This window comes from Anser brachyrhynchus (genome assembly GCF_964034855.1).
Source record: "Anser brachyrhynchus genome assembly, chromosome: 5".
Taxonomy (NCBI): Eukaryota; Metazoa; Chordata; class Aves; order Anseriformes; family Anatidae; genus Anser; species Anser brachyrhynchus.
In genome coordinates, this window is record NC_137699.1 from 13,174,101 (window position 1) to 13,198,769 (window position 24,669).

The window sequence follows — 24,669 nt, forward strand, 5'->3', positions numbered from 1 at the left end:
AAAAAAAAAGCACGAGGACCTGCAATCATATTCATGAATTAGTTTCTAAGGTGACATTGCTCAAAAACAGGTTCTTGAGGAAATTTAGAGGCCTGAAACATATCTCATTGTTCTGCCTGGCAGAACATGCCATGGAAACTTTTACACTACCCTTTTTGTTAAAACTCACAGAATCTCATGCAGAGGCTACACTAAAGTGGATTTTTTATTTTTATTTTCAGGGGAGAGAGATTTTAAGTAGATTCATGGGCAATTTCTGTAATTTGTTTTTCCTAAGGAAAAGTCTCTTCTTCAGCACCACAGTACTGAGCCTCCAACGTCTGTCTGCTTCACAGTAAGCTTTTGTTTTACCCAGAAATGGTTGCCATTTCCTATTGTTCTCAAAAGGAATGAGGCCACCCACTTGCTTTTCTTGGCTAGGCTTTGCTGTCACTGCTGCTGACAGGATCCTGCGCCTAGCCTCTGGTGCTTCAAAAGAACAACACGCAGCCTCAGCCCTCTGAGGAGCAGCAGCCATTCTGAGAACGAGCAATTCTGTGTGGCGCCTCCAAGGGGGGGTCAGAAGCATTCATTTTTTCAGCGACAGTCAAAGGAAACTTAAAAAATAAGCAAAATATTAGTCCTGAATATGTTTTTTTATTGGGGGAAAAAAAAAAAGATTATATCTATTCCCTAGGGAAGGAGAAAATGGATTGTGTGAATATGCAATTCTGTGTGTAAACAGGGTGGGATTGTGGATAGAGGAATAATCCGCAGCCTGGGCGATGAGAACCTGAAGTGATCAGGCGGCTGTGGACGAGAAGAACCACTGGGATATTTTAGTGCATGTGTTGATCTGAATTACAACAGAGTAAGTAAAAGGTTGAAACAGTTACTCTAGTGTTATACACTTTAGAAAAGATTGCTTTTACTTAAAGCAGTTAAAAGCAGGTACGTTGGGGGCTTTTTTTTGAGAGAGGTCAACTTTTTCGGTGTTCATGTGATATAATTCTAAGTATTTTAAAAGGAAGTTCTCAGAAATCTGCGTCGGCATGGACTGTTTGTTGAGAACACAACACATCCGAGGTAAAAGACTTCAGCGTTAATATAAATCATTCCCAGAACCATTACTACAAACCTAGAAAACTAATGTTTAAAAAGGATATCAAGATGTAACACAGAAGAAGTAAAACATCTTCATAGTTAGGACACCTAACAACCTTAGTATTGCTCTAAGTGACACCGTGGGAGAGAAAACATATTGGCTTCCCCATATGCTAAATTTTCTGTTCATGGTCCCAAACTAAATGAAAGCAAAGATGCTGTTGTTAGCATTATTGTGATATTAGGGGAAAAAAATCTCACTGGGATAGCTCAGACCCTCCTATTCCAAGAAATGAGATTTGATCCTAAAATCTAGGCTGGATGTCCTATCTCTCACAGCCAGACTTCAGCCACCCCACAGTACTTTCTGAGAAGCTGGAACGAGCCAAAGGCCTCACTTGTCCCACAATGGTGATGGCCCCGCTGGCACCCCAGGCCTTTCAGCGCTGCCATGGCCCAGCAGAAGTAGAGGTGGTTTGGGGTACACTCATGTGAAAGGAGCTTGGAGACTTCAGACTACGAAAAACTCACAGAAAGGTAAAGTGACTCTTGTCAGCCATCATCCTAGTTTCTTCTTAGCACTGTTACACTTCCGTTTAACAAATCTCGCTGACACTGCTGCCTTCCATCAGGGAAAGTGTCAGAAGCTGTTAACCTTGGTTGAAGCTGAAACGCCAGTGGGAAATGCTGCTCAGACCCAAGACATGTACGGGGAGAGCCAGGAGCTAAGTGCACAGAAATATTTCACTGGGACAACTGTAAATTAATCCTTGAGATACTGTTTTGGTGAAGCTTCATTTATGCAGGGACAGAAGGAGCGTTTAGGGAAGATGATAATTAAATGATGGAGAGCCAGCAAAGCGCTTGCGACACTGATCTCCAGAAAAAAAAAAAAAAAGAAAGAAAAAAAAAACCACCACCACCAACAAAAAAATTAAAAGGAAAAAGGAGTTTTCCCAGCTGAACACTGGAAGAGGGGGAAAAGGCTGTGTGAAACACTGAGCAAGAGAACGTTTACTATTTGATTTTTATCATATCCAGCAAAATTGGGCTTCATGTGTACTTTCTTTGAGTACCCACAACTGCATAGAACCATCAACTCTTCCCTGCAGTAGAAACAAACCTACACTGACAAGCTGCTCTGGTGAAAAGGAGTAACACCATTTCGCTAAGTGCCCCTTGGTACAGGTGAACTTGCAGTACCTAATTCTCTCAGGAGCTGCTCAGAGCCTCTGATGGGGTCAGGAAATCTGTGCTCTTTCTACTCTGCTGAACCTATGGCTGCTGTCACCAGCACAATTGCACCGACGAGGAATTAGAGTCCCTTTTTACTCTTCCCAGACAGGGTATCCCATTAAGTGCATTTAGCACAACGTCTGGCAGACCCAGCTATTCAGGTTTCAGGGTTTCCTCTTATCTGCTCCAGCAGGACTTTGGTCAAAACTATTTACGACAACGTAAGTATTGCAACAGCAAACTCGCCACATAAAGCGTAATCAGTTCTGGACAGTTTTAATCATTTAATTCAATTAGTGTTAGATTCCCAGCAGGCATATTAACCTCCTCCTCCTAAAAATCCAGACAATATTACTAGTTTCTGTCAGAGAGATCTTCTGCTCATGCACTTCCCCTAACATGCAGGTTATCAGTAGGAGCAGTCACTGTAAGCTGCGAGTACCTCTCTGGGGATGCTGTGTGGGTTTTACAAGCTCCAGAGGAGGCACAGCAGTGGGGCTTTGAATGTGCTCTGTAGCCCAAGTCAATCTGAAAGCGTAAGACTTCACAGCTGTTTTTTTAAAACCAAAAGTGAAGTTGTAAACTACATGAACAGTGGGCACTTAACAATCACCCTTACAAAGACATCAACCAACTCCAAGCCTTTAAGAAGCCTTTGCCTCTAAGAAGCAAGCATATAGTTGCTTCAGAGCCCTGGGGAAAAAAATTACAGCGATCGCAGTCCTGCAGTGCTTTAGTTTAGGATCCATTTGCTCTGCATAACTTTCTGTCTGCAACACGTAAGAACATTTGAGCCACCTGCTAGAAGGTAACAGAGAGCAGTATATGAAGCTCAACAAAACGACTTGTGCACAGGCTCGTGGCTTTCACTCCTCCCGAACACATGGATACCGACAGTAACCCTGGTTATAACATATATATGTATTTTGAAAGAGGTCCTGTAAAATCAAAAAAACAGCTCATTGCTTAAAGATCTATTGATCCGGATTTGTCCTGCTCTGAGTAGGCCACTGGAGTGTATGACCTCCAGAGGTCCCTTCCCAGCTCTAGTACTGAACGAAGATCAACTTGCAGACATCTCCATTATAAGGAAGATATAAAACAGTCTTGCTCCCCATGGCCTCTCTGTCATCATGTTTTGGAAGGGGAAGGGAACAGAGAGGGACGCAAAGGAGAAAGAGATGAACGAATTTTGCACTAGCCTTTTCACATGGGCTGAGGGAGACGATGAGTTTCAACTGTACTAAAAACCTGAGAACTGAGACAGTCCCATGTAAGAATGGACAGAGAATATATATGCCAAAATTAGCCTGGAGACCCCCCACATGAGGCACTGCACTCCAACAGTTCGTTTAGGCACCACCAGTTTGCAGGTGCTTGCTATCCAGCACCTCAGTCTGAGCAAAGTGATAGACACACAGGGGCACGTTTCCTGGACTTTCTGAGCGACTTTCCATTTTTGGTCAGATCCGTTTTTTTTAAGTAGGATCCCCAACAACTGAGTAACAGAATTTCCTCAGAAGTAAACAGGAACAACAGCTGGTTCTGTGTAAGCCTTCAGAAGACCTAACCTCAGCAGCAACAGTTTAAGAATTTACGTCCGAGAAAGCAACAATTTTTTTTGATGTTTGCCGTGATTCACAGTATTTGGTCACTGAGTCCCCAGAAACAAACAAACAAAAAAACATAGGAAGAGGTTTACACATGTCCCTGCAGTTCAAAACCATGGAGTTTCATAAAGAATTGGAAACAACAGCACTCTACACTAGACAGAGATAAAGGGTGTGTTATTGTGCCAGTGGCCAGCTTAGGGGAAGATGCTTGCAGTATCAGGAGCATCTTGACTGACTAAAGAGGGAAAGGGCAAGAAGATATTGTCACTGCCATGTCATCTGCTATGCTTTGTACTCCTTCCTTCCTTCCGCTGCCCTGGGTAAACAGGGACTTGAAGTTAAAACAGCAAGTGCTGCGGTGTACAAATTGTTCTCAGCGGGAACATGAAAATGGACTCAGATGTGGTAGTCAAACAACAAAAACAATAGCCAGATCTACAAGAAGAGAGAGGAGTCAGCCCAAGCTGCCCTCCCCGTGCCATACCCACCTACCCAGAGGGTGAGTAGATCTGCTTTGCAAAGCACTCCATCTGTGAGTGATGGCAAAGAGCACCATCTGAAAAACAAAAAGAGCGCTGTCTACAGCGTCCTGGAAGTATGATTTCTGTGGGTAATCTCCATGACCGGTAATATCCTACTGCAGGATATTGAGTGTGTCTCTGTTTGAAGGCCAGCAACGTACAAAAGCAATGCTTTTTGAGGACCACTATTTCCACTTGCACTGTCTGTCAGACTCCAAGTAGTACTGATATTACAAGTATTTTTCAAGAGTAAAAACAGAAAGATCAGTAAATACAGCCTGCACAGGTCCTCTTCCCCAGAAGCTGCAAATATCCCCTTTACTGTCCCTACCCTTCTCCCAAAACTGTAACCTCTCTGCCTTTCAAGGCTGTACAAAATGGCCCAGACCACACTTGTCTTAACTATGGCAAATACATGTTTAAACAAGAACATTCTATTCTTTGGTGCTGGAACCATGAGTAATGCCCATATAAATCCAGATATCAAATCCATGTTGGTGGTACAAGGAAGAAGAGTTCATCATATGATTTTTGCTTTCCAAGACCGTTTTCCCCCAGTTTCACTGTTGTCCAGATCACGTAAAGAGGTGATATAACCCAAGCAGAAAAGTCTCACTGATTTCCGAACTTCACACTCTTTACTTCAAGATATGCATCCTCCTACCTAACTGTACACAATACCACTGCTTTTTTTGGAAGCGACAACTCCAGTCTCAGCACAGGACTATCAGTTTCTCACACAGTAGTGAACAACTGTAATGGCTGGAATTCTTACAGAAAAATTAGATCGTTTGCTGAACTTAATGAACGTAAGTATCAGAACAGCTGTTATCCTAGCAAGGACTCAAATGGAGCAAGAAGTTGTGCTACCGGTTTTGATCAGCTACACTGGTCTTACATCTACACGTCTGTACTTCATGCTCTCTCTTCTTGCAGTGACTGGCAACTGAAAATCCCAGGCATCCAGGCCAACGATCCCGTTAACTCCCACACTAACTTACTGTTGTACAAAATGCCTTCCTGACAACAACCGCTTCCAAAATTCACCCCTGAAGGCAGGATTGGTCCGAAGTGGGACAGGCCACAGTACACAGCAATGTCCCGTTCCAGTGACTCACCACATGCACAAGGGCACATCAGTGTTTTGCCTCTGCCTCAGGAGGCTGCAAGAGTGACCTACATACACAGATACTTGAAGCACTGCATTGTTTTCAAACATTTTCTCTTACTGCTGCAGTCAACAAACCAGAGCCTGCCACACTCCTGGTTCAGCACTAACTGGTATTTGGGATGTGCTCTCTTGAGTCCCTGGGCCGGCAGAGGGAGCACAAGCACGTTCATGATGTCTACATTTGGAGCTGCAGCAACTCACTCCATGTTTCTCCTAACACAGCAGAGCTGACGCTACCAATGACAGCCACCACAGCCAAATGTTTCAAGTGAAGCCCAGAAAGGGAAAAAAAAACACCTCTTTCAATGTCTGTCAATTAGGAAAGGACAAAAAAAAACAAACAGAACAAATACTACCTTGGGGATTTATTCAAAGCATTCTGCAAATATTTGAACATAAAGTAAGGAAAACAAAAAATGAAGTGAGATCTGCCAGCATTTCTAAGAGTGGATAAATAGGATTGGTCTTTATCATTTGTTCTCATTCCAGAAAATAGCCATGCTCTACACACATCCTTGTTTTAGTTCCTGTCATTGACTCTGAAGGATTCTTAACACAGCAAAGGCTGAAGAGCACAAGCAAACCCTTTATGGAAGTGGTTGTGTCGTTCTGATTTGTTTTTCTGACACACAAAACAAGGAGCATTTGATGGCCTCTCTCTGGAACACAAAGCCCCAAAAGTGAAGGTAGAAGAGAAGTGGACTCACCTCATCCAGTTTGCTTTGGTTTCATCTGTCCCATCGATGGATTTATAGCGGTTGTTCTTGTCAACAATCTGCAGAACAGAAGAGATGCAAGCATGTGAACTAGCTGGTTCAGACAGAAGGAAGTCTTCGACTTCCAAATCAGTTTCAGTTTCAGCCTCAGGTCAGGACATAAAGCTAACTATGCTAGAATCTAAGTTTTCATAGTTAAAGGCTGCTGCACAGGGCATTTGTGTGAAGGCTACTCTGAACTTGTAGCTAGTCTGGTGACTTCTTCCTATGTACAAATATCTGTAACACAGAACTATGGATGCAGCGGACAAAATGGTTAAGTCCCAAGATACAAAAGATTAACTTCCTTTTCAGGGCATAGCTGAGACACACATTTATTTCAGACAGAAGAGTGCGAGCAGCATTTCATACAAGAAGCTCTCCTTTTTCTCCTACCTAGAATTCAAGTCCCTCATCTTATTTTTAACAATAATTAATATTTGTTGATCTAGTGATACCTCTACCTCACAGGCTAACAGAGGATTTTAGTACTAGGGTAAAAAATGTTTTTTTGGTGTTGGAGGCTGCTTGTAGATCAGTTCCTGATGGGCTGGGAGAGCTGCACCTCCTCTTTCCTGGCCCCTTGGGCCACCTGCTCTGCTCAAGCTGGATGGGAGGGATGTTGGAGGCCCGAAAATGAGCTCTGCAGTCTCTAAATATGATCCTTCCTCTCTCCTCCAAATGATGATCAGAGCAGAGGAGGTACCACAGACGTCTTTGAGACTGAGTGGGGATGGAAGAACATGGCAAGAGCGAGAGGAGAAGCAAGCTCTGCTTCCTGCAGCTGTGAACTGAACTCATGCATCATGGCACCTCATCTGCTTTCACTTATCTCTGCCCTGAAGCCACTAATCATTATGGCAAGTCAATGTCAGCCCGTAGCCCACACGGGTCAGCAGAGGAGCTTCGGGAAAGGGGGAAGATGGCTAAGCTCTGGCTCCATGTGCCCGCAAGTCCCAGCCCTGAGCTGTGCAACCGGGAAGCCACTTTGTTAGGGAGACACCTCACTTACCAGCCACGAGAAGAATCCTGCAGACTTGTCCTGGCTAGAGATCTGCCCCTCGTACGGTCCGAAGATATGACCTTTGGGGATCACCTCGTTCATACAGCGCACGTCGTTCTCCCCGCTGGGCTCTTTCACCACCTCCATGCCAGGCGGGATGGTCAGCGCTGCCCGGTCAGGGATGCCAACAGGCACCGGGGTGTCGGAGACGAACACTGGGGGGCCGTGGTTGGGGCACTCATCCACAAAGTACTCCTGGCAGGACTCGCAGACTGTGGGTGTGAGGGGAGGAGGGTTTAGGTTGGGCAGATGGGATGCCCACACCAGCTCATACAACACACAGTGCTGAGGCCTGCTCACCTCAGCTCCCCGTTCTGGCCCTGGCTCAGCTGAGGCCACGGTGACCAGAGGGGCTGGCCCCCTTCCCCAGAGCTGCGTCCCTGGCCACAAAACCTGTGCAGTCTGACAAAGAAGTGTCCCTTTTTCCCCAGCTTCTTGGGCAAGCACCAGCAGTGCCACCAGTGGCTCCATGAAGTGAGAAATCCATTCACTGTCCACAGGGAGACCCCTGCAGATTACCCATTAGCAGTAACCTCCTCTACCCAAAAAGAGTGACTCCCCACACACCAGAGGGAAATGAAAACCAATATCCCTGAAAAAAATACCCTCACCTACAGCCTTCATCTTGTGCTCTGCAGAGAGAGGTGGCACCCCAGGCACTGGCCCTGTGGCCAAACAGGGACTTAGGCCTACAACATTCAGGGTATGCCAATGTAACTGGCAAGTGTTTTCTTTCTCAAAATAAAAGCAAAGAGCTGTTGTCCACACCACACTCCCTTCTTAGTTTCAGGTCTCATACCTTTGGCTTTTGCAGACTATTGGGGTTTTTCGCATGTCACTTGAACTTGTACTTTCACATTTCTAGCACACTTACCACCTATCTCCCTACCACTGCACAGCCATGACTGACAAGCCACTTTCGTGCAATGGCTTCCCTATCAAATGTGTCTTAGAAGACCACACGTGTTTGTCCCTGGCTTTTGCCTTCCTTGCTTACTTCCTGCCCCAAATCAACAGGTTGTCAATTAGGAAAGCCTGAACGCTATTGAAGAAGAGGCATTACTCTTCCCCCACCACCAAGACACTTACACCAGAAATCCACTTGCTGGAAGCTCTTGGTCACGATCAAATCCCGTTTCCCTTTCAGTTTCTTGGGCTCTACATCCATGGACTGCGGATCAGGCCTTCCAGAGCTGTGGAGAAAACAACAGAAAGATGACTTTAAGTTACTGAGACCTGGGAAACTAACAAAGAGGAACAGAAGCAATCAAGCCATGGGGACTAAACAACACTTAGTCCCTACACCTGTAGCACAGAAGTGATTCAGTTTGTCATCTAAGCTGCCAAAAGCCAATACTTGAGGGGCTTTATGGCTAAAGCCTACAGGAGTTAGTGGCTTCAGCTAGAGCACCTCCACATATGACATGCACATGGCCCGTCCCACCCACTGGAGACTGGCAGAGTGGATTTCCACCAACAGAAAAGGCTGAGCAGCTCTGCTACAGCCCCCAAAATGTGCTGATCAAAGGCAAAGCATGGCCCTCAATACAAGCCAGCACAAGGCTGGGTGTGAACTAGCGTGTGTAGCAGACACGTGCCTAGCACGAGTGGGTGATCATCCCCGTCATGCACCTCAAGGCAGATCTCACAAGAGAGGGTTTTAGCAGCTTTGCGAGGTTCAACCATATCCCTCAAACTTTAAGCTAATGGGGAGGAGGAGAGAAGAGGCGAGAGTGCATCCGACCAAAGCTCAGCCACGTACCAAGGTTGTCCATACTCCTGGTCCCGGTGCGGAGAGCAGGCCTCTGTTTTTATTGTCACCATCTCCCCTAAGGAAGCCTGGGTCTGGTTCAAACAGTCCTTCAAGTTTTCACTCATGTTCTGAAAAAGAAGGCAAGGGATGAGAAAAATGAGCGGCCAGGAAATCACAACCTTCCTCCCTGAGGCGAGGACCCAGCCAGCAGGTTCCCCCCTAACCCTGGTCACCAAGAACAGCCACCACGCTGAAACGGGGGCACCTACATGCATACGTAGGTGGAAACCCCTTCCTGTGGTGGGGACGAAGCAGCAGTTCAGTCTCAGGTCAGGTGAAGAATGTGAGACACCGTGGAGCAACCTGAGGCACAGGGAATGCAAAGTATGCTCCACCGCGCTCACTGAAAACGTTGCGCATGGAATTTAAGGCTGATTGATGGGATGTGTTACTGAAAGGCAGGGCACGATTATTTCAGAGCAGGTCCTCGGGGACAGAATGCCACGAAAAAGGAATACAGGTGGCAGCATGAACCAGGTGCTGCGTATGAATATAACATGTCGGTATCCTTCTGGGAACAGAGCAAGGCATATTACAGCTCTGAAGATGGAGCTTTCTGTACACTTTGGACACCTTTGACAAACAGGTTAAGTGCCCACAATGCCCTGCAGGACTCTGACAAAACTGCACAAGTCATGTTCTCCATCTTCCTGTCCCTTGCAGTGAATGGAGTTGAGCTATCACCACCCTTCCAGAACACAGGCCACCATAACAAAAATGCTTCTCCTGTAGCCCATCACAGGAGACAGGAACTACTTAATGACGCTTAAAGACAGCAAGCGTCAAACCAATAACCCCTCACACCACTTGCCACAGGGTGTTGCTGAACCGAAAACATTAGTATGGCAAGCGATGATAATTCAGAATTAGTTTAGTTAATCTTAGCATTTTTTGGAAGAGCCACTGAGTATCAGAGCATCACAGCTTGAGACAAGGAATAAAACAGAGGGTTGCTCATCTCTCTGTTATATTTGTCCTAAGATTTCCTCTAAACTGGCTGTTCTCAGGCCTGCTACCAAATTGGACAGGCTTCATGACTGCTCCCCCAAAGTCTCCTGTGACCCCCCTTCTCCACATCTGCTGCCCGATGATATGTTGCATATGAGCAGCACCCAACAGACGGGCCTGTGCAGCTGATCAGTCCCCTTCTGTCAGGGAAGCTGGTGGAAGAGCTCATCCCCATCACAACTTGGCTCTGGACATCCTGAAATTCGTGTTCTTAGGCCACAAATCCCCGAGGACAGGAATTTTCTTATGCCACACACGCTTGTGGAGGACTGAGCACCATGGAAATCTGGTCTGCATTTGTACCCTGTTTACAATAAGAAGGAACTCTACTCCCAGCCTTTGTGGCTCTTCTTTGTGCCGGGGGACAAATGATTAATTTTTCCAGCCCAACTTCTCACATGCCAACGAGCAGCCTGAAAGACCTTTATCATGTGTGTATCAAGGAAGCAGTGGTTAATGTTCATACAACACTGAAAGCAAAGCCTCAACCTAAGTACAACCAGATACATGCAAACACACAATTTATGCCTTTACAACACGTCCAGCACAGGATATATTTTCTTTTAGAATTACTATAGACAGTCAAAAAGAAGGTGACGGGGGTGCCCATCATTTCAGCAGGCTGAGCCACCGGTCTGCATTCTCCAGAGAGGAAAGAGAAAGGTCCCCTCTCCACCGCCAAGGCTACCAGCCTCTCCCGGAGGAGAAGCAAAGGTCTTTCCTGAGAAATCTGCAGAAAAGCAGCTCAGGAGGAAAAAAGCAGCAGCTGTGTGTATGTGGGGCATTGCTTAAGAAACAAATAGATGGATGCTGCCCCAGAGCTGACTAGCTGCGGGGCCTGTGCTGGCGCAGGCGAGGCGGATGCTGGCGGTGGGGCAGATGTTCTGCAGTGAACACTGTCTGAAAAAAAAATCACACATTTGGGAAGCTTGGAGGACAGGGCATGAGGAATTTAGTTGCCCACAAACCCCAAGGCCTTTTAGTAGGAAGAGCTGCAGACACATGCCCCTGCAAACAGACAATGGCTCTTCCTCTCCCATTCTTCCTTGAGGAGATTCCTGCGTTGTGAAGCAAGAGAGACCCCAGGACTGTGCAGTCTGACCTCCTGCACAACGCGGGCCGTTGCACTTCCTTGAGTGAATTCCTCACTAAACTACAGAATACCTCCAAGAAGAGCAGGGGAAAAAAAAAAGAGAAATGTAGGGTTGATTTTACAGTTCCTTGTTTCACTGCACAGTGTGTTTTCCAGCCCTTGGTTCTCATGGTCCCCCCTGAACTCGCTGCAACTTATCAGCAACATTCCTGCCCAGCACTGACAGCCATGTTCCTGCACGGACTGCAGCAGTACCTTGCACTAAGATAACGCCCTCCCTGCTCCGGCTCAAGATTTCCATGTTTGTGTCCAAGTCCCACATGTACTTTCTGGCCACCGTGCCCGGCTGGGATTTTGTGTTCAGCAAACCACCGCGCTGCTGTAAGAGTCCTAGCTCCTGCAGAGTTCTCCGGACACCACCGCTACCAGCACCCCTACTGTCACTGTTCCTGGGTGCCTGGTTTTACATACAATACTCATGTAACTTGCTGTTTTCTCATCCAGCAAGCATGAGATCACATCCCCATCAGTAACTCCTTTTTTTTATTCATTAGCGACTCTATCAAACTTTGCATTGTCCACAAATACCAACATTAATTTGTGTTTTCTTCCAGGACACCAATAAACTTGTCGATTAGCATCGAGCCAAGAAACTGAATCCCAGCGGACACAACCAGAAATACACCCGATCGAGCATGGTTCTCTTCTTGTTACTGTGACCTTTCATTTAGTTGGGTTTCTGTTTGTTCAGTGTGACAGGCTGAATCATTCTAGCTGCGTATTCCAACGACCTGTGGTACAACTTCTGTGCATTAAAGACTTAAGACACACCACCACTTTTACCTTTATTGAGCAATAATAAAGCAACATCACAAGATGACATCATGCTTGCAAAGACCTATTTTCCAAAAATCTATACAGATGGATTATTACAGATAATGCTCCCTTTCATCATAACCAACCAAATCCCTATCAGCTATTATATTATTTTACTGGATGCCAACTTCAGACCAAAGGTAGCCTAATATCCCAGTTTGAACAGATTAAACTTGGTATTAGCTTGCTTATTTATGACTTAATCACTAGCACAGAGCATTTTTTTTCAGTCTAACTTGTTATGAATACATTAAAAAAAAGTTTTTTGCATTTATGGCCCACAGAGAGCTGTTCAGCCAGCACTTTTAAAGTCCCTCAATTTAAGTTAGCCAGAACAGCCAGCCTAAAAATGTTCTGCTTTAGTAGCTGTTGTTTGTTAATTTCCCAAGCTAATATTACAACAGAAAGCATTATGCTGCTGCTGTAACTGGTATCGTCATCCAACTTACCTAGCTTTTCCTTGAGTTGCAGAAAAGAAACATTCATCATCTCTCCAGTTCCAGGTGCCAGTAGATGACCGTGCTTTTAGGACTCTTCAAGCTCCTGATGTATATAAAGCTGTATTTAATTTTTCTAAGTTTTACCTCCCACTTTTTTTTTTTTTTTTTCTTTCTTGCCCATTCTCCTAGTTTTCCACAATTACAAGTTTCCAATTCGCATTCTACACTTTTCACTGCCTTCTTCCACTTCATTTTTGGGCAATTTTTATAGCTGTGTTGGTTTTTATACCTAAATACCAATTTCCTCTGAAGATTTCAGATATCATAGAGAAGCAAAGCACCGGCATATTCAGAGCACGCTGCTTTGGTTAACTGCTGAAGGCATTCCCAGGATGTACATGTCCCTGTCACCATCAAGACACTCAGTCCCCTTAATGTCAGCATGCACACAGCCTACTGCAAAATCCCAGCAGCGCATTAGGGAAGACAATCCCTCAGTCAAAGGGATGCTGTGAAGATCCCGGTGCTGTTTACACACAACAGCAAGTCCTTTGGACAGCAAAGACAGTCACGGTGTGAGACACAACACCCCTTAGGAGGCCTGGGACACCAGCACAGCTGCGGCAAATCCCAACAGGCACAGGCAGTGCCATGTCATCTCTCCCTTTTTCACTACAAAGTAAGCAAGAACCTGTAACATCGCTGCACGACACACATTAAGATCTCCAGTGGCTTTACCATGTTGCTAACAATAAAGGAAACAGAAGGCACAAGCACATCTGAGCTGTTAACCTCAAATGTGCAAAGAAAAGTCCAAATGGGGTTAAGCATGAACAAACCTGTGAATTCCTGTCCTCAAGAATGCCGTCTTTATCACTGCCCCTCTTGTAGTTATTAGTTAACAGCCACAGACTCTTATCTGTGTGGATCAGGCTCCAAAACAGAGCTTTAATTTTACGTTTTACTGGCGCATTTCCCAGATTTGGACATTCTTGCATGTGAAACAGCCATATAGGAATCCATCCCCTCCTCAGTACACAGCTCGTTCCCTCCATTTCTCACTGCTGGCCTTCTAGAGGTCATCGCCTCTCCTTTTAAGAAAGATCTTGCATAGCTAGTATAACATTTTAAAGTGTGGGCCCATGGTTAAAGATGGACTTCAATTCATATGCTTTTCCTACAGTTGCATATTATTACCAGAAATAGTAATCCAGAACGCTCAGCCACTGATGAGCCCAGAAGGGGAATAAAGCACTGCATTCAAGGCTCCGAGGTCCCCCCTGACAGCCACAAATGACCCAGGAGGACCGTTTTCCTCGAGGTGTATTCACTTACCAAGGACCTTGGCCATGCCAACTGTTTCAGGTCACTTTATGAGGTATCAGCTGGCTACACAGCTGGCCATGCATGGCCGCAACCCATGTAAACACCAATGGATCCCGCAGGATGAGAGTGGGAACCAGTTTGTTCAGCGGAGGTCCCTGTCCATTGACGGACACTAACCCCATGCTATGATGGGAAAATTGCTTCTAAGTCAACAGTTGCCACAGCCTTGGCTTAACATCCCCCTGCTGGAGTACGATGTTGGGGGCAAAGCTGTCCTGCAGCCGGTGGCACAGCTGAGCGGTGTCCCGACACGGTGACCTGCCTCCTCGCCTGCTGCCGGGCTCTTCCTCGACAGCCTCAGAAGAGGGCTGAAATGCATCCCGCTGCACCAGGTTGAAAGCTGGGGCACTCACAGATTCAAACTTTGTGAGCATTATAGTGGCATGGGTGATGTAGGATTTGAGCGGCATGTGCTGCAAACACGACTTGTTTTAAACACTGCCAATTACTTCACTACAGTTGGTAGCCATAAACTCACTGGAAGAGAAGTATGATACATTTTCTTTGAGTTTTGAATTCTCAAAACACTTAAGAAGATCAGGACCGCACCAAAGACAACTGTAAACACCACCAATTTTGCTGCAGCTTTCTGAAGTTTTAAGAACCACCCTCAAAACCACGGGACTTTAAACAGTTTTACAGTAGGGAAGGCTGAGAGTTGTCAGTGGTTTCAGTGACCTGCTCAAGACCAGCATCTGAGGTGACAAACAGTGTCATGGCACCCAAATGCTGAGTTCCCAGTATTATCCTCACTGCATAAGGGCTGAGGACAGGGAAATTTCCGTTTGCCAGCCTCCAACTCCTCCTTTCATTTCAAGTAGACGCAAGACACATTCTCACTGTCACTCTTGTATGGTTCATTAAGAAAACATGCCATCAAAATCTGCCACGATCTACCTCAGGACAGACATATTTTGGAGGAAGAAGAAGGAAAACAACATCTGAAATAATCCCTGAGTTAGTCTAAATTAGTTTGTCTTATTGAACCCATGGTTGCTCCTAGTCAAGGTGGAAAACGCTGCTGACTTTACAGAATTTACCACGAAACCCCGTATTATGGTCATTTCAGAGCGTTTACCCTTTGTTGATCCAAGAGCAGGAAGCTCATCACGGCTCAACAGAAGTCTCTGCAAACTGGATTATTTGGCGCAACTTCTCCACATTAAGTGTTGAGTAAGGACATATTTGCACAGCAGGATGCTGACAAAGTAAAGCTCCCATGCAACCTAAGCCCCTCAAACAGTGTAGCATGCTATGGAGCAAAGACAGCTGCTCACTGCAGTTAGAAGAATTTGCAAGGGACTTGCATTTTCAAAGTACATTGAAAATAATTCCCTTAAACTGAAAACTTCTCTTTTTGGTGTATTTGGCTCTTTGCACTGATCTCCCTGATTCATAGTTTAAGGGCAGAAGGGAGAATTAGGTCAACCTGACTGATCCCCTCCAAGTCACATGCCCTTACCTTTAGCCTATAAAGGGGACGAAATCTCCATCTGAGTCTGGCAAGGGGAAGAGGAGCCAACAGAAGTTCATTTCAATTGTTAATCACTGCCGCTGACAAGTTATATATGAATCTTTCGAGTTTTGGGCACCAGTCAGCAGTTCTTTTAAAGGGCCCTGCAACCTCGTGGAAAAGGCTGAAATACCCAGCACGTTGGGGGGCTGCTTTGAGCAAATGGAAAGATTTGCTTCCAGGGTTAATGGCTGTAAGAAACCTCACCATCTTTGGTCAGGAGTGCCAGTTGCACTTCTTCGCCTTTGGCTTCCTCAACATAATATATACGTACATGTATGAAGTTAAACAAACAGGAACAAAAATCCAGTACTAAAACAAGATGCCATTCAAACAACATTTTTCTCCCCAAGGACAGAGCAAGAACACAACGAAGTGACAGATGTAAGCCTTGTTCCTTAAGGTACTACTGAGAGGTGTTTGGATAGCAGTAGCGATAAGCACCGAACAAAAACATATCCATGGCTCAGTTCAGTACATGTCCCCATCCAGCATTCTCAGCTTTCCAACAATTTTCATCGTTCTGTGTCACTGTTCCAGTTTGCTGTACGTTATTTTAAGATGCTGGCACTGGAAAGCCACGCTGATGTAAGAGTGAATCTGAAGTAAACATAAGGGCTCCAGACATAAAACTGCCTCCGTACCCCTATTCATTACTTCCCCGCCGGTGTGTCCAGACTTGCGGTAGTCTTTTTCAGCCGTGACTTGGCACAGAAAGCTCCGCAGAGCTGTCTGCCCCTTCTGACCCCTCTGCTCTTGCGAGGGATGGCTTGGGATGCAGCCTCCCGTTTCACAGATTGTGGTCAGACCATTCCTCTCCATGGTCATAACTCTCCACTTGTCTATATGAAAATGGTTTTATTTTATATATGGTTTTTACTTTGCATATATGGGTCCATTTACCAAAACTAACTGATTACTCTGCACAGCTGTCCTGCCCTTGTCAATAGCTACAGTTGACCAAACTCGTTTCAGCTACACATTTCACCAGTGATGAGTCACGCTTTCTTCTGCATCATTGAGTAAGTGTCAAACAGAATTGGCTTCTTTCTTCCCCTCAGTTCAAGGGAAGGGTCACCAAGTCTACTTCTTTGAAAATGCAGGCTCCGCGTATCACGTTGCGGAGACTCTTCTGTAAAATGATCAAGCTCTAGCTTAAAATAGCTGAATTATTTGCTCCCTTCATCTAAGGTGGCAATGCCAGACTTGCTCTTTCAGTGGTGAAAAACCGTTTTCTATATTCACCTTAACGTTAAACCACAAACGGTTGATTTATTTGTGTGCTAACACTGTCCTTTAGCTTAGCGTATCCTTCATCCACCTTACTGTTTATACTGCCGCTTCAGTTTATTTATTGGATGCCGACTCTCTATCAATCACTACCTTCAGTTCCTAAGCCACTTGGATTTTACTGGTATTCTTTGGCATCGGATATTAATTGGGTTCTCCTGCACCGAGTTAACTGCCGTATGTAGTATCTAAGTATATCACGTCTACTCAGCTTTCTTTAAAACAACTTTAAGTTTCTTGAAGAATAAAATTAGACCTGTTAGATGGACAGGTAGAAGACACGTCCCGTAACAATCACATTCAGCTGAACTTCAATCAAGTTTAATTCATCTCTTTACATTTACCCAGAGCTGGCAGCACACTATCCAACCCATCACTTCCTTGGCCATCAGCATGGCCATTTTCAGAACCGTCCCAACACAATCACTCTTCCATTCTCCCGGACTTTCTGTGATACATGAAGAGAGGTGAAACGTAAACATCAGCAAGCTCAAGACATCCTCTTGTTAATCTAGTGCATGCTTTGCTTCACAGGAACATGCTCAAATGGCCTTCTACTACTCTCATCCATGGAAAGACAAAAAGGCTGGAGCAAGGCCACGCTCGGTGCCAGGCTGAGCCGCGACAGCTCAGTGTCCAGCCAGCCCAAAACCTCCCGTGGGTCAGCAACACCAACGTTTCACGAAGTTTAACACTGGCGAGGTAAAAAGGGAAAGGAAAGGGAAGGGAAGGCGTGGGGGCGGGCAGGAAGCAAACCCAAGTCGCTGCTTTCTAAATAGCAGATGTGGCTATTCTGGCGAGCAAACTTCCACCTCAATTTCTAACCCACAAAGATGGGAAATGATTCATGAAAAATCAACAGGATAAAATTAGCTGGAAAGCAGAGAGATAATTCATGCAACCCAACCGTCACGGGCTGAAGTGCCAGCACTACCAGCGCTGCCTGGCATTTCAGCCTCCGGTGCCCTTCAGTGACTGGCATCCGGCCAGTGATCAGCCTCACATATATTTCCTTACTGTCTAAATTAGCTCCTCTGGAGAGCACATCCATCTTACAACAACACAGCCTTTCACTCAACGCTTTTCTAGAAGTTCAGGCTTTTTTTTTTTTTTTTTTTTAAACGTTACCTGAAGTACTCTGTCTTTTTTTCTTCCACTGGTGGTAGGTGGGATGGACTGGCAGGACAGACAGGCTTGCACACACGTGCAAAGCACAGCCAAGCTATGCACGAAATCCAAACCGCCCCACCAAGTCAGAAAGCTCAGTGCATGTCACCAGAGCACCCTGCCCCACGGCAGCAATGCACTCCACAGCAATAACTGAGCCCCCGTCTGCCTTTATGCACACCAGTGTATACACACACCTTTATAACGCTGGTGATTTTTGAGAAACTTCCCCTAAATTCTGTCGCATGAAAAGCACAAGCCACAAAACACAATTTTATCCTTGATACGGCCACGTGACATCAAGTTTCTCGAGCAGCCGGCACTACTCACGGATCACAACCCACAGCTCTTCATCCTAACGGCGGGTGAGACACCTCCCGCCCCTCCATCAGACCTCAGGACTTCCAGTAGGCACCTGGCCACTGCGCAAGGCCCCTTCCTTCCCACCACCCCAAGGAAAAGCTTCGGGAACCAGCTGCCAAAGCCTCCGCAGCAGAGAGCACTGACGCCTCCAGGCAGACAGTCTCAGCCACAAGGGGGGTCCCCATTCAGCTGGGACCTGTGGGTACGGACGTAACATCAATACCACATCCTGCTCTGGTGTCATTTGTCCATTTGGTACCATATTGCTTTTGTTGAAGGATGTTACGTGACGGCTCCTTGATGTTTGTTATAGTGGTGTCACCCTTCTTGGGCTACAGGACACAGCAAGCAGCTCCCTTCTTTGCACAGATTCAGCCTTCTGTCTCCAGCCCCTCCAAGCTATTTGGGGGGAAAGTGAGAAGATACACGTAAATCATACTTTCAGCTGTTTCTAAAACTCTAACAAACTAGCTCACCCCTTGAAAGGCACTAATGAACACACCGAGCAGAATGAGCACAAATCAACTGCTCTACAAAATGCAGGGAAAGCAAAAGCCATATTTATTTCTTCTCGTTTGTACCCTCTTGCAGGCCATTAGGGAGATAAGATCTCACAGTACAACAGACATTATTCAGGGCTGGTAAATCTGTCTACAGGTTAGGGGCTCATGTTACACCGCTTGGATGAGTACTGGCTGAGCGTGGGTCACACCGACCCCCTTTCCTTGGTGCAGGCAGCAGTCCAGATACTCCCAGTGTCAGATCTGCCAAGAAATCAGATATCCGTGTGCTGAATTCACCACCACCACCACTTGATCTGCACATTCCCTTCTATACAGAGAGAGGGGTGTTCGGATCCTGCATATCCTAATGCAGCAAAAAGTTTCCAGCAGGAGCCAAGCACCTCTGGTCTACCCCTCCAACACCCCCTCGAGCGTGTCTTCGACGTAAAGGTGTCGGGTTGCACAGAAATAGCTAATCCTTTACACTATGGGCATTTTTAAAATGCTGATTAGTGGAAGCACAGAAGAGCTCATTCAATGCCTGTCCAAAGAGAAGAGGGGGCACATCACAGTGACTTCAAGCACACGAGTCACTGGCACACTACGAAAATTCACTGACTACACCAAGAGAACTCAAAGGCAACATTTCAACACCTGACAACAGAATGAGACCTGGTTAAAAGGAAACACAACCACCAGTTAAGTCCCTCAGACCTAGGGAGCACACGTTAACATCTGATTTAGTTGGTGCTAGCTCTCAACACGTCTAGGAGACGCAGTAAGTGGATCCACCTTTCTGGAGGTGCCGTCTTTGCAATAGCAACGCAGTGCTGGCTGGCGAGGTTCCGCGCAAGAAGTCAGGTACTGCTGCACCCATCAGTCAGTCCGTCACTACGTGGTCTGGGAAAAAATCGTTAAGGAACAAAGCAACTTATACACTGTATATAACAAAGTTTTCTTTGCGGTTGTAAGGGGAACAAAAATTCAGTAACTGATTTGTTTCTATTCTTCAAAAGCTGATTGACCTCATATGGGCTCAAATAAAAAAATCAACACCAAAAAAAAAAATCAAAAAAACAAACACTGCATGCCTAGGCAAGTACACAGCTCCAGAATGTATGTTATTGTTCACAGAAGTATGTCATCAATACTGATTTTTCCTTTAGCTTCCAAGTATTTTCATTAATTTCCTCTGAATGAAAAGACTGGACTCTGCAAACTGTGGCATATTTAACATCTGCATCAGCCTTTCCAAGCAAAATGTCTCCAATTGAAGGAGAGCAGCAGACCTAATTAAGTACGCTCTAGTAGCTTGGGAAAAAAAAAAACAACAAACAAACATACAAGAACAGAACCCTTCCGAATACCCTGAAGCACACAGACACCAGCAAGTCAAGGATTATTCAAATGAAAGGTGTAAAGAGGGATGTGCTAGGAGTGAAAAGGTAACCCCAGCCAAACTTAGGACACCTTTCAAGGAAGATAGTACGTAAACCTCGTCTGCTCAGCTATTTGAGGCTCCGGGTGTAGGACTGCAGTTAACTGCACTCAGTTTATTATGATATAGTTTATGTGACACATTTTCAAAATAAAGCTTCGTTGTACTGAGTGGGAATGCACTGGACAACATTTGAAGTCGATTACCAGCCTGGAAACAGCTGATGTCCCTGGCCAACATCAGCTCCAATTACTGGCCTTCAACATGATACTCTCCAAAGCAGCACTCGCTGGGAGCCAGCAAAAGCCACGTGCCCGCGGTGCTCCGATGCTCGCTGAGAAGGGTGCAAGCAGTGCTTCCAGGCATGCAGGTGTGCCCAGCCCATGGACCTGCACAGGGTGCACGCTGGGCAGGCGCCCGGTGCAAGGTGGGGATGCTGCTAGCTCTCTGGAGAAGCCACTTAGAGCAAGCCTGAGATGAATTCCTAAACAACACCCCTTCCTAAAAGCCACCCTGGCAACCTTACAGAGCCCCTGGGAGTGCTCCTGACGTTCAGTGCTCGGCCTCGCCACTGAAGCTCATTTCAGTGCCCCCTCGGGCTAATCCTTCCTGCAGCACCGCTGCCAGCACAGTACTGGAGAACAGGCTCCTGATAGAGCTGCTGAATTTTGGAAATCCTGTCTCCACCTTCCTCTGACAGTCATAACCCGAGGCACCTACACTTTTCATAAAGCCTTTAAAGGGAAGACACTCACTTTCCATGTTAACAATCCACCAGCTTAGACTCCTTCACCAGTAATTCTCATGATCATATAAGTGCCTAAAGCACATTTCTCATGGAAAATGCAGAAATTACAAATAACTACCAAGGCGCGGGACATGGTACAGTTTGCCCACTAACAGAAACCATAGATTCACTGCTCAGATCACGGAAGTAAAACTATTCTGGCTGAAAAGCCAAAGCCTAGGGAGCAAAAAAGAAAAGGGGCAAAGAAACGAACCCATTTGTCAGTGTGCTCAAATGGGACGACTTCCCTTACGATACCCTTCTGATGGGCCCCTTATTGATGGCTGTTTGCGACCGAGGGACTGTGCTGAAATGCTGCTCTGCAGTATGCATTACCAATCCCTCTCCAGAGGCTGCCAGATTCTGCAGATTGCAGCTTAAACCTTAAATTACATGTATAATGTTTTTACCTTCTGACTGCAGAGAAGCTGTTCCGAGTATGAAAGGCTGGACCGCTGCCTCCCCATGTTGCGGACAGAGGAGCCCTTTGAACAACAGCTCTCGGGGATGTAGGCTATCCCGCTCACACAAGCGCAGCATTGACCGGGAAGCATAATGGCAAAGGTTTAAGTGTCAATATTTTGAATTGCTTCACTCTCTCCGCAGAAACATATAGGTTCTTGCAATTATGCGCGCTGTTTGGGATGGAAGGAGGAAAAGCACCAGTGCTACCCTCACCAACTCTAGCTTAAGTCAGAAACCTACACGGTAAGGACAGTGACTAAACATCTAAAGATCCATACTGCAAACCCAACTCCAGATGACAAGTCAAAATTTACACCCCTTCCCCTCTGCTGTCTTCCCTCCCTGCTCTCAACCTTCCCAATCCTCTCCGGTATTAGTGTAGTGCCTGCCAACGGCATGATGGGCATTTTAAAGAAAAACATCCCTAATGTGGGATGTTTGTGCTGCCCTCCTCACCAGGTCACTCCTCCGTCCACTTTGGCTGCCCTCACCTTCCAGAGAAGCCACACAACTGTTCTGCATTTTCCACAGCGCTTTGCTCGGCCTCTTCTACCTGCACACTTTCTCTGTTTCTGGAGCACGTTTCCCTAGCCTTCTTTCTGAAGATGCTGCTCAGCAAGGCAAGAGCCTGCCTCTCGCCTTGTCCTCTGTTTTTTCTTCAGGAGGTTGGACTCGCTACTGGAATCCACTTTCACCGGCAAGTTCAGCTAGCAGGGATTCTCGAAAGGCAACATTTCGCAGTGTCATTTTAGAAGGACCACTGCTCCACAGGCTTTATTTTTTCTCCTATTTAAAAGAACCTTCAGCAGCAGAAAAGAGGTCACAGGGAGAACGGAGGAGTCAGCGCCTGTGAAACTAAAGCCTTCTTCACCCGACTACCGCAGAGGAGGTCAGTGCAGAAGACGACACTAAAACTGTCTGCAGCGGCACAGGATTTCTGGTCCACGCCACTTCCCCCTGCACCACAGAGCTTCAGGCAGCAGCGCCGCAGAGAAGTGCTGGCGATGAAATACTTCAACACGCAGAGAAACAGCAAGAGAGATACAGGGCAGGGATGCTTGTGGCCTGCGCCACGGCACTGCTGCCTGCCAGCAGGCCTTGGGACTTGCTCTGTGACAGCGTGGTGGCACGTGCCAGCTCCTTGTCACCAGACATGTCCCTGCCTCCAGCAACTCTCCGCCCTGGGGCAGAAGGACCTGTGCTTGGAGAGCTCCACGCTGCCGTAAGAAGAACCTCCAGCCTGCCCTGATGTGTGTCATAAAGAGCCCAGATTTCTTAAAATGCCAGAAAGCTGCAACCCAAACCGAGGAAGGAGAGCTATTTTTGCTTGTTTTGGCTTTTTCAGGAGAACTGGTTGTTCACAGGTCTCGGATACACGTTCCCGACGCCAAGCTGGGAATCCACACCAACAGTTCCCACCTGCCCTCCCACCAGCGGGCACACGGCTTGGATCTCCAGACCAAGCTCTAGCAGCTGGTTTCTTCCCTCTGGAGGCCCCCCGGCTCAGCCATGGCATTACTACTTGGTTATCGACCGAAAACCAGTCACTTTGTCTCTGGGACAGCCTTCAGCCTCTCCATGCAAGCCTTTACAGAAAGGCCACCACGACCACCGGATCAACAACAACCACTTTAACGACGCTATTCCAACGTCACGAACTTCAGACGTTTCCTGCTGGCGAAGGCAGAGCGGGGCAGCCACCGGCACCCCCCCCCCCCCCCCCCCCCCCAGCCCCTCCCCGCCGGGCGCTCCCGGCCGCGGCCCCCGGGGAGCCCCTCGCCGCTCCGCCCCGCCCCCTCCCGCCCGCCCCCGCCGCCCATTGGCCGCCGGCGCCGTCACTCAGCGGCCGCGCTCCCGCCGCCGCGGCGCGGGCGGGAGGGGAGCGGCGGGGCCGGGAGGGAGCGGGCGGGGAGGAGGAGGAGGAGGAGAGGAGGGGGCGCTACCTGGCCGCGGGTCGCCGCCGCCGCCGCCCCGCCGCGGGCGCCCCCGTCCCGCCGCCCTCCGGCGCGACCCCCGGGCGGGGCCCCCGCGCTGGCCGCCCGCCCGTCCCCCGCAGCCATGTTCGTGGCCACCTTGGCTACCAGCGGGGCTGACTCACCTCGGCGCTGCGGGCGCGGGGGGCCCGCCTCGGCGTCCCGGGGAGGGGGGGGCCCGCTCCGCACGGCGGGGGGGGGCCCGGCTGGCTGCGCCCTGCCTCCCCGCCGCCCCGCCGGCCCCGCTCGCTAGGCGGAGGCGAGGACGGGTCCCGGGGCCGGGCCGGGCTCGGCGGAGGCGGCGGCGGCTCCCTCCCTCCCGGCCGTGACCACCATCTTATTAGCACAGGAAATGACATGGAGAACGGAAGAGAGGGGCGTTCGGGGGCCGAGCCCGGGGACCCCCCGAACCGGGGGGAGGCGCCGCCGGCCCGCCCGGCCCGGCCCGGCCCGGCCCGCTGGGGCTCTCCCGGGGCCGCGCCGCTCCCGCCTCGCCTGCGAACGCCCGCCCCGGTGCCTGGCGCCCGAGGTGAAGCGAGAAAGGGGAAAAAAAAAAAAAAAAAAAAACCACGCACAAAGCAGGAAAAAAAAAATAGCGAGGAAACCCAAACCGCCCTCAATTCCCACCTCCTGCTCCGCAGCCTGCGAGTTCCGCGCCGAGCCGGCGGCGATCAGCGCCCGCAGCCGCCCCGGCCGGGCAGGGGCTCGGGGGGGGGGGGGGCTTTTAAGGACGGAGCCGGCTGCCGAGGGGCCCCGTGCCGTGCCGGGCTCCCCCCGCGCTGCCCGCCCGCCGCCGCGGCCACCACCTGCCGCCGGGCCGGGCCCGCCGGGCCGCCCCCCCGGGGGCCGCTGGCAGCCCGGGGAGAGGCGGAGGAGAGGTCCTCGGCCGCAGCGAGGGGGCTCCTGCGGGCTCCTGTAGGTGCCCCTGGCCCTCCCGGGGTGTCATTGCCCCCCGCAAGGAAAAGGCGAGCCCGGGGACTCGTTTCTAATCCTCCCCCTCCCCCCAAAAAACACAACACAACACAACCCACCCGACAGCAACAAGAAGAACCCAGCCCCCCGAGCTCTGCGCAGAAATTATGGGCAGCGCGATGACTGACAAAAAGTAGGCA

The 24,669-nt window shown here is 48.2% G+C and overlaps 1 protein-coding gene across 5 annotated transcripts in view; it reads right to left on the bottom strand.

Annotated features, from left to right (window-relative positions):
• Window positions 1-24,342, bottom strand: part of PRDM11 (PR/SET domain 11) — a 47,521-nt gene extending 23,179 nt beyond the window's left edge. Inside the window, exons 1-6 of one of the 5 annotated variants that reach the window (XM_080592529.1) lie at window positions 23,683-23,811; window positions 12,682-12,775; window positions 9,205-9,323; window positions 8,532-8,635; window positions 7,392-7,654; window positions 6,332-6,399 (exon numbers count right to left, since the gene is read on the bottom strand). In XM_080592529.1, coding sequence (XP_080448655.1) covers window positions 6,332-6,399; window positions 7,392-7,654; window positions 8,532-8,635; window positions 9,205-9,320 — 551 coding nt within the window. In that variant the 5' untranslated portion in view covers window positions 9,321-9,323; window positions 12,682-12,775; window positions 23,683-23,811. Of the gene's footprint in view, window positions 1-6,331; window positions 6,400-7,391; window positions 7,655-8,531; window positions 8,636-9,204; window positions 9,324-12,681; window positions 12,776-23,682; window positions 24,095-24,184 lie in introns of those variants that run through there. The other 4 variants (XM_080592528.1, XM_080592527.1, XM_080592530.1 and 1 more) reach the window with 4 other exon arrangements.
• Between the last annotated feature and the right edge of the window lie 327 nt (window positions 24,343-24,669).